General features: G+C 41.2%; 1 protein-coding gene across 2 annotated transcripts in view; it reads right to left on the bottom strand.

Moving 5' to 3' along the window:
• Nucleotides 1–30: 30 nt before the first annotated feature.
• LOC111667259 (coiled-coil domain-containing protein 85C-A-like) overlaps nucleotides 31–10,779 on the bottom strand; it is a 31,345-nt gene continuing 20,596 nt past the window's right edge. The window contains exons 2-4 of one of the 2 annotated variants that reach the window (XM_023422912.2): nucleotides 9,674–9,753; nucleotides 9,134–9,220; nucleotides 31–2,583 (exon numbers count right to left, since the gene is read on the bottom strand). In XM_023422912.2, coding sequence (XP_023278680.1) covers nucleotides 2,455–2,583; nucleotides 9,134–9,220; nucleotides 9,674–9,753 — 296 coding nt within the window. In that variant the 3' untranslated portion in view covers nucleotides 31–2,454. Of the gene's footprint in view, nucleotides 2,584–6,920; nucleotides 8,006–9,133; nucleotides 9,221–9,673; nucleotides 9,754–10,779 lie in introns of those variants that run through there. The other variant, XM_087178401.1, reaches the window with a different exon arrangement.

Here is a 10,779-nt window from a genome sequence, read left to right as displayed (position 1 = left end):
AGGGGAAATTCATGTGTCCATTAGCTCATTGTTGATAAAAAAAAAAAAAATAAAAACAGTTAATAATAAATATACAATAATAATTAGATTAGTCCACTTCCTTTGGCTGAGGTGTTGTATAGCCTGATGGCAGTGGGAACAAAGGATCTCCTGAACCTCTCTGTTCTGCAGCGCAGTGAGATGAGACGTTTGCTGCAGCTGTAGCTGCTTCTCTGTCCTGCAAGAATGTTGTGGAGAGGATGGTTGGTATTGTCCAAGATGGCCTCCATCTTACATTGCATGTGTCTCTCCACAACAGTCCTGAGTGAGTCCAGACTCCTGCCAAGCACAGACCCAGCCTTTTTGACCTCCTTGTCCAGTCTCTTTGTGTTCATGTCGGACATGCTGCTGACCCAGCAGACTGCAGCATAAAACAGTACACTGTCCACCACTGACTGATAAAACATGTGTTATGTTATGTCTTATACCATTTCACATGTCCATGTATAACCCTTTGAAGGGGGAATAAAAGTCTGAACAGTTAAATTGGATATTCTGTGGGAAGTAATTTCTTCAGCATAGTTGGTTGTCTGCACTTTCTCACCAAGGACAGGACTATCTAGCTGCAACACACCAGTTTGGCACACACACTGTGTCTTTAACAATGAAGACAAATGGGGGGGGGGGGGGTTCAGCTCAGTGAACAACAGGCCACAGAGATGTGAACAGTGGGACGAAGAATGGGTGAGCAGTTCAACAAGTAAAGGAAGGTTATTACCTGTGTTCTACCTGGAATGCTAAAGTCCTAAAGAAGAGACCAACCAGCAGAAAGCATCTCCATGTTAGTATCCACTGTGCACAACAAGCTGATCAACAGCTGTGATTAGAATGAGGACGGCTGCTGAGAACATGTCAAGGTAAACAACAATACCGAGGCCTTAGAGGATGAATCTGGTCACTTGATATGATCATGTGATCTGCCATAATTTGATCCGCCAAATCAAACTTTCTGACCATTAAGATCCTGATGGTGGTTCATTGCTAGAAATTTAGGAAACATGTGATGAAGCAGCAGGTGCAAATGCTGGATGATTGAGAAAACAAAGAAAGCTCACTAATGAGATATGAGGCTGTACAGTACAGATACATGTGGGCTCACTATTTGGCAAGCAATTGGTCACTGTTGCACTTTCTATCTTGTGTTATAACAGCTTATAAATGATTTATAAAGTGTTAACAAGCTAATTAATAAACTACTTATAGACCATTCATAAATGTTTTATAAGGGTAGTCTCATTGTAAAGTGGTAGCCTACCAAACTGGCGGAGAAGACGAACAGGCAGAATGTATGAACGTATGAATGAAGAACATGAATCATAGGCAGAGCAGATTGTCCTGGGCATGTCAGTGTGCCAGCTCATGATTACAGTGGTTTCCTTCATTGCAGGAGTCCCATGGTACAAGGACATGTAGGCACCTGCACAGTCCACATTTCATAAATTGTACAGCCATATTTTTGACATTCGCTCACAGGACATCACAGACTACTAACCTAAAATGGCCATGGCAGGAATTAAATTATTGGAACTGCAGCGTTCATTCACCTGAACAATTGTAAGCTGTCTTATCCACACACACTGAGAGACTCAGGAAATTGCCATGTTAAAGGTACTTGGCAGTAACACCGGGAGCTCTAGCTTATTAGCTAACAAGATACACCATATAAATAATACAGTTTGATGGGGGCTGTGCTGAACTAACGATGTCCTGTCTCTGTGAAGTTGATATCAGTCTCACTGTGGGTAAGACAGCACAGCCATGTCTCCCAAGAAGTGAAACCAATGCCGACGGAATAGAGACACTGACTATGGTCGAGAATTCGGTTCATTCGTGTGCAACACAGTGAGTGTGACATTTCTCATTTTCACAGCTTCATGTGTAGGAGTTGTGGTCTGATCGTGACTGAGTATTAATAAATACAGAAATTATAAGTTATAGAGTCAAGAGTCAAGAGCAGTGTTAGTGCATGCTTGTATACTTCTACTGTTTCTGTATTAACATTAAAAGAGGAAGATAAATAGACTTTTGATGATTTTGTGTCCATAAGATAACTTGCAAGTAGCAGTCGTATTTCAACAGGCTCATCAACATGTGACGTTTGTGACCCAAGTCTCAGACAGGTTATGATGAGGTAAGCTTCAATCCTTCATAGACTTTGTCAATTCTAACTGTGCTTTCCCAGCTGTGGTGATTGCCACGTGTTGTACCTCTTCTGCTGTACCTTTTCTGTTTTCGAAGATGATGGTAAACCCAAACCCAGCGTTTATAGTCTATGTGTGAGATCCAGATCCAAGATTGGTGGTTTTACAGTGTTGGCATTTCAGGACTATGTCCCGGTAGAACTGAGACGTACATCCGTCAGTTTAATTCAGACTGAGGATGCTGTAATTCATCAGCCAAGAGAAAACACTGAGTTTAAAAGCTTCCAGTCCAAACTGGGATTGTAGGTCTGCTGGGAACGTTGGTGGCTTCACCTGGTGTTTGACAACTAAGAGGGCCCTTTGAACTGGAGCCAGCAGCATCACCCAGCTTCCTCCAAACCACCTGAGAGGGAAAACAACACTGTCAGACAGAAACAGGCATGCTTTATCATTATCAGTCATGTCATATACACACACATATATATATACTGACTCCTAACTGGACAGATTTGAAAGAGAAGAAATGTATATTTATGGATTTGGATTGTATAACAAACATAAATCAGCAGCTCTGTTGTGTCTACATTTATGTGTGCGGTGTTCAAACTCAGATTAAGGAAAAGGGAAAAAAAAACTCTTTTAAAAGAAGGAAGAGAGTTGGAAATGATCCGTAATTAAGTTTCACTTTCAGTTTTCAGTGGATCACAGAAAGGTGCAACACCTGTGTGGACTCCTGGTGTCTCGGCAAAGAAAGACATCGACGTTCAGCTCATGGTACAACATAAAGACGCTACTGGTATGGATTAAATGAACATTATCAACCAGAGGCAATGATTTGATTCATTTTTGGATGTTTGTTGCACTAATCTGATTGAGTTATGGGGATGTGAATATTATTTAAAATTATTTAGCATAATGCTGCAAGCTAAAATGTGAGAGTATGGTTTACTGTTAATGAAATATAACTAAACGAATGTACTGTACTGTAAACTCTACTCACCACTCAGTATCAGAACAAACTGGACTGAGAATAAAAGGAAGAAAAGCAAAGTGAATTGTCTTGTATGGTCACCAAGCCTTTTTCAAGTTTGAACAGGAGCTGAACAAAAAAATCTGTTATAACTTGACAATGTGGGTCTGCAGTGATGAAACTACACTCACTTTAAATGTGGGATTGTGGGATGGCATGTTCTCCTTTCCTTACGTAGGATCAATTAGAGAATTGGACCAGCTCTTATCATGGCTGCTGCTCAGATATTTCCGAGTCATTTCACTCAGTTAGGAACCTTCCTAAGCAAAACAGACTTTGTCTGCAGCCTTGGACTCAAAGATTAACTGATTAGATTTTGGTGGTCAAAGGTCAGGGTGATTTCACACTGTTGGAACGCCCAGAGGGAATTTTGGAACATCATGCACAAGTACTTACTGTCATACTGAAACTACATGAAGTACTTTTACTGTGTTACTGTAACTACATGAAGTACTTTTACCGCCATACTGTAACTGCATGAAGTACTTTTATAGCTTGAAGTACTTTTTTCTGATTCTCCTTTTTTACTTGTAGGTAGGTACGTAGGTTGGTGGGTGGATGGATGGATGGATGGATGGATAGATAGATAGATAGATAGATAGATAGATAGATAGATAGATAGATAGATAGATAGATAGATAGATAGATAGATAGATAATAATTCCTTTATTTATATAGCACCTTTAAAAACAAGGGTTTACAGAGTGCTTTGACATAAAAGCACAAACATACAAGAGAACAAGGGCAGAAGAACCCAAACAACAGCGCCATATAAACCCATAAGAGCCCAAGCAAGCAACCCAAGCACAAGAACCCAACAACATAAACTGAGACCAGGAGGACCAAAGTAAGATGTAGGATGATGTAAGCAATTAAAGGGAAGAGGAATAATAAAAGGGGGTGTAGGCACTAAAACAACATAAAACAACAGAATGAGATAAAAATAATTAATACCAATAAGGGCATAAAGGGGTAAAAACAGTAAGAACAGTGCATTAAAATAAGGTAAAAAAGCGATAAAGGGAATAAAAACAAATAAGAACAGATAAAAAACATTTGTAAAAAGATAGAACAATAAGGAATAAAAAAGAGATAATAAGGATAAATGAAAGCCATAAAAAAAATAAAAGGAAATAAAAGCAATACAAAGAAATTGAGGATGTTAGGCGCTAGCACCGAGCTGCCCAGTTTGTTTGTGTGGACCTCATCGGTCCTGTAAAAAGAAGAACGGCTCCAAAACAGATTAAAATTGTCAATAAAACCGCAGTTGTGAGCACAGCAGGTGGACTGGAGCCAGGTGTTGAGGTTGAGGTTTCCGCAGCTTTTTAAAAGGCTAAACTGGTCATTAAAGTCCATTTTTGTCAGCTCAGATTGCCGACTAGCCATGTCATTACAGCCCACATGGACTAGCACCCGGTGTCCTGGGCCAGAATCCTGCGCCAGGTGGAGGAGGTTGAGGTCCAGGAGAAGTTGGCTTTCCAGTGGGATTGTCAGCCACCTGGGCACCGTCAGCACTGTCAGCTACCAGCGGAGGTTGGTAGGCGCTGTGGATGTGTCCTGGTCCAGGAGAGGAAGAGGCGCAGGGGCATCAGATGGGTGGACCGGGTTGTCATCTGCTAAGGCGGCAAAGTGGTTGGAGAGGCTCAAGCAAGGGGGAGAGATGAACCCGTACAAGCCCCTCTTGCAGCCACAGACTACCACCTCAGCCCAGGTTGACCCATGGTTGGAAGGTGGTGGGGTCCCACGCCACTGTGCCCTGGAAGGCTGAGCTGAGCTTTTTGGACTGTCCGTACGCCAAATCCAGGTAGCTGGACAGTAGGGAGTCCTTCTTCTGAAGTTCCTCAAAGAGCCAGCCTATGTCTTCTTTCAAGTCAGCAATCTCTTTATTGGCTTTAAGTAGCATTGCGCTGCCATCGCTGGGCATAGTTGGCTTAAAAGTGACTGGCTAGCTTAGTTGCTAGGCTAAGAACGAACTTTGCTGTGCTAGCAACAGTCCCAGTGTTGATGTCCCTCTCACTGGTACAGCCGCACTTTCTCACTATGTTCCCCAAAAATACCAAAAGTTAGACAACAAAGCTCGTCCCTTGTGTCTAATGTGAGCTTCCTCTTACATTAAGCTCCAATTGCAGCAGATGTCTAATTTCTCCAAATCTTACGCATGAGTTAGACCAGAGCCATAGATAGATAGACAGACAGACAGACAGACAGACAGACATGTTTTTGGCCATAACCAACAAATTAATTCACTAATTATGACACAGTTTAACTCAAATGTCTATAAGGATAAAATGAACTGATGACATTTTATATCCAAAAGGTCAAAGGTCAACTTCACTACCACAGTAAAAGTACTTCATGTAGTTTCACTTCTACAAAAACACCTCTGATCATTATTCAATGCTGTAACTCAGGAAGGAGAGACTGTGACCATATTTCCTGATACTTGGCTCGTTAATATTTGTAGTACTGTTAGTTTTGTATAGACAGACATGTTTCTATATACTGAACAAAATAGAAGATAATAAGAATGAAACCAGGTTCTGACCACCACACGTATCATGAAATCTCCAGGGCTAGGTAGAGTTTAAAGAAAGACAGAAGTTCATTTTTAAACCTACGTTGCACATGTCTCTGACAATGACCTTCTCGTTCTCACTGAGGTCTTCATCATACTCCTGTGAGCTCTGCCTGGCCAGCCTCTCATGGACATCCAGCACCTACACACGCACACACACACACACACACACACACATACACACACACAGACACACACACACCCACACACACACACACACACACACAAGGAGCCGCACAGGCTGCTTAGTAAAAGCTTTAGCTTATATTTGCCACTAGATGGCAGGAAGTGTTTAATGCTGCCACTTCAACCTCATTGTTTAGTTGTGGTCCTCTAAGCATTCAAGCAGTGAAAATGTCTTCATCAAAATGTCACTGTAACTAGTGGATTGGGTCAGTGGAAGTAGCATCAGTCTACCTCCTAATCCGTGTACTGAGTACTGGAGTATTTTCCCATTGCTGTGTCGGTCCTGTGACTGACATCAAATGGTCTTCACTCTCAACAGAGGACATCAGTGACTGGTTACTGTATGATGAACAACCAATCAGAGCTGCAGACAGTGATGAAAAGCAACTGATGAGAAGTAGATTCACTTTACTGAAGTATCAATTTGAGATATTGTACTTTACCTGAGTTTCATGTTACTTTACTGTATACTACTGCACTACATTGATCTGACAGCTGGAGTCAGAGTCAGCTGCAAATAAACATATGATCATCCTATAAAATATAATACACTGAGTACCTTTGCTGTCATACAGTAACTACATGACGCACTTTTACTGTCGTACTGTAACTACATGAAGTACGTTTAATGTCATACTGTTGTTAGGCCTGTTTAATTGTTTATCAGTTTAACAGCTATCATTGATTATGAAAATATTAATATTAAAATATTATTAAATAATAACTTTAGATGAGTAAAATCCTTGGGGGCACCAGCCTAAAATAGGCAAGGATAGCCAATATTGATTCAGTCTCAAATTATTATTTCTAATCTGTAACTGATAAATAATTAACTTAATAACTATAACCAAACTACCATATCAACAGTATGTAAATGTTGAAGGATCGAAGTTCTAGTGAGTAGAGGTTGACAATACTCACACTTGTGCAACATTAAAGACACCACTAGTTATACTTAAAGACATTTATTTATAATGTAACAAAGTAAACCATACAATGTCTAATCTAAAGTATATACAGGTGTGTGTGTGTGTGTGTGTGTGTGTGTGTGTGTGTGTCAAGCGTTTGTGTGTTTGGGGGAGTGTAAGTAGGGACACAGAAAAAGGCAAAATGGCTGATTCAAAATGGTCACTGTGACCACATGGCCTTAAAAGGGAAGACTACCACAAATTGGCAATAGACAAAGAAACTACTCAACACCTGGTGTGTGTGGGAGGGAAGGTGTGAGTTTCTTTGTTAGCCTAGCTCATGTAATCTAAAGGTACCAGGTTAGAGGGAGGAGGTTAGCTTCATGCAGGTTCTAGAACTGAGACGTACTGTTATGTGTAAACATATGAGTACCCGATTAACTGTATGACTGACCACAACCTAAGCAAACATTACAACAACAAGACATTAACCGACATGTACATTAACAAAGGTTAAGAGTTCTACTACTTAGCTGTGCTATGCTGTGCTAGGTTAGGTTACGCCCTGTCAGTTAACGCTACCCAGTCCTTGGAACAAAAGAAAAAAGTCCTTTCCAGTGTTGTTGTAAAGTCCAATGGGTTTGCGTGCTTCCTAGAGGAGTGAAGTCCTGTCTGGCTGTGTGGCCTCGGTGTTGCAGAGGAGGCCGCTGGTTTCCTCTTTGTTCTTCTCACAGAGTTAACTATCTCTTGCTAACTGCTGATTCTGAAGAGAACTTGGTTCACGCTCAGTAAATCTTAAACAGGTCACTGGTTTTGAGGAGAAGACTATTGCAGTCTGCTGGGGGCAGGCCTGCAAGGAAGCTGTTGCCTCAGGTAGCAGGGCTGACCTGGGCTGGGAGCCTTGTTGCTCCTTGACGAGCCCAGAGGGAAGAGAGGAGCTGCTGCTCCTGAGCAAGCCGAGGAGAGAAGAGAGGGCGAACAAAGAAGGGGATCTGGTTTTGTCTGGTGACATCCTGGGGGGTCACATATCACACACTGACCAATACTCACTGGTCTGAAGGTCCCTGGGGTAGACTCGTCCCCAGGTGTGAACAGTGAGGAATTGTGGGGAGGTGAGTTCTATTGTCTGTGGAACAAAAGAACATGCGGTCTCCACTATCTTGAATGTACTGAGTCCCAACATACATGAAGTACTTCTACTGTCATACTGTAACTACATTAAGTGCTTTTATTGTCATACTTTAACTACATGAAGTACTTTTATAGCTGATAGATAGATAGATAGATAGATAGATAGATAGATAGATAGATAGATAGATAGATAGATAGATAGATAGATAGATAGATCATTGTCATCACCAACAGCAGAGACAGGGGAGAGCACTGAGACAATATACTGCAGTATAGAGAAGAGAAGAATGACACTAGACAGGAAGTGGAGGTGAGAGGAAGCAGTGGCACTGCTGAGGCAGATACAGTGTGTTCTCATGGCGACAGATGGTGCAGTCGACCTGCTGTGTTTGCAGTAAAATAGGAGTTGATCAATCAGCTGGTCAGACAGGATGTCTGCTGCAGGTTAAGGTTTGAATCAGCAGTGCAGTGTCCGGTCAAAACCAACAGGCTATCTCATTAATATTTAAATATTACATGCAATCATCTGATCATCATCATCTAATTACCACATTATTGCTGTGCTATTATATTATCATTAACCCTATTTATCAGATACCTGATCAGAAATGACTGGGGCATAAATTAAAAAAGATTGCTGTGACACATAAACTCACTGACCAATTTATTAGGTACAACTAGATTAAGCTAATGCAGTATAATACACCATACCTGTCATAGGGGGTTGTCACGTGATACTGTTATTGCATCTTCCACTGTGGACGCTTTTTAATAAATAACTCAAATACACTTCAGTCTTCATACTCGCCATTTTTATGAGCAGAGTCTTGTCATTTCAGCTGGGACATGTGCTCACTGTTATCACTCATAAAAGGAAATGAATATTGAATGTATTCTCATCTGATAATATTGTTATTGTTTTGCTGCAGATGTGATTCAAATGAACCACCTGAAAGATGGAGGGAGAGCAGAAGAATGAGGGTGAACAAGACCAGATATGAGCTTTTAATATTTTGAGGCCAAGTTTTATTGCTTGTTTGTTATTGTTAAGAGTCAGTCAAAAACGTAGACACATACACAAACATACACATACGCATGGTTGTCAGTGTTATAGTATACGTACATTGTGCATGTTGTCCTGTGAGTGCTGAGTGTCTGAATGACAGAGAGACAAACCCTTCCTCAGAGTTGTTATGTCCCATCCATTAGCCTGAGGGACAGAGAGAGAGAGAGAGAGAGAGAGAGAGAGAGAGAGAGAGAGAGAGAGAGAGACATCACCCTGAATTAACTGTAAGTGAACACAGGGAAATGATGGAAGATGGAGAAGGAGGCAGTGGTAGGACTTACTACTGCTACTGGGAAATCAAACATGCTGCAGTTCCTGGACTTTTTTCTAAAACTAGATTTAAACATTTGATGAGTTTCATTCAGGAAGTTATTTTTTATTGACAAAAAAATGTACTTAATGTTTTTTATTACAAGTGTCAGACTGTGAAAACCTCTGTTTCATCCCATTTATTAAAAATCCCTACAGAGTATACAGAGCGCAATACTGTGTCAACACTTTCCACAGTCTGTGGAGTCTGCAGTTGAGGCCTGCGGCTAAAATAAGTCGAGCACATTGATGTTTGTGGTGTGTAAAGTGATGACAGCGTCAAGTTACCTGTGATAGCAGCTGCTTGTTTTCATCCTCGAGTGTCCTCACCTTGTTCTCCAGCTGTCTGATGTAGCTGGCTGATGCGTCTGGACGAGAAACAACAAAAGAAAACGTCACATCTGATGACATCTTGGTCTGAGCAAATGTCAATACAAGTATAGCCAAGTACATAATATTAGGGCATTCTTCTTCATGATTGGACATGAGCACACGATGAGCAGTGTGGAACCTTCTCCCAAATCAGCCAGCTGCCACATGAGGCAGCTTAGTTAGTCTCCACATGAGGCTGAGAGGCCCGTTGTTGATTTTCCCAAACAGATTCTAGTTAAGTTAACTAATCCTAATATTGCATTGTTGTACTCACCGATTCCCAAACATACAGTGGCAAGAGAAAGTATGTGAACCTTTTGGAATGTCATGGTTTTCTGAATAAATATGTCATAAAATCTGATCTGATCTTCATCTAAGTCAAGGGTATTGACAAATATAATGTGTCTAAAATAATAACACAAGAAAAAATCTGATCTTTCATGTCTTTATTGAATATACTCATTCAACATTCAAAATGGCAGTGGAAAAAGTAAGTGAACCTTTAGAATTAATAACTGCTTGACCCCCCCTTAGCAGCAATAACCTCAACCAGGCGTTTCCTGTAGCTCTGGATCAGAACTGCACATCGTTGAGGAATTTTTGCCCGTTCTTCCTGGCAGAACTGCTTAAGATCTGCCGTATTCTTTGGACGTCTCATGTGTCTGGCTCTCTTCAAGTCAATCCATAGCATTTCTATTGGGTTGAGGTCTGGGTTCTGACTTGGCCACTCCAAAAGGCGGATTTTGTTTTTCTGGAACTATTCTGTTGTGGACTTGCTCCGGTGTTTTGGGTCGTTGTCCTGCATCATCCACTTTCCAGAGAGTTTCAGCTGATGTACAGACATTCTCAGATTATCCTGAAGAATTCTCTGATAAACTTGGGAATTCATCTTCCCCTCAATGATTGCAAGCTGGCCCAAATCATGAGGTTTCCTCCACCATACTTTATGATTGGGATGATGTTTTCATGACGGCTCTTGGTGTCATTTTGACTTGGCGTCCACTTCTTGGTAGAGTAGCAAC

Source organism: Seriola lalandi, unplaced genomic scaffold (assembly GCF_002814215.2).
Source record: "Seriola lalandi dorsalis isolate HSWRI2012SDOR001 ecotype SW California unplaced genomic scaffold, Sedor1 jcf7180002054687, whole genome shotgun sequence".
NCBI lineage: Eukaryota > Metazoa > Chordata > Actinopteri > Carangiformes > Carangidae > Seriola > Seriola lalandi.
This window is presented reverse-complemented; position numbering and strand designations above follow the sequence as displayed.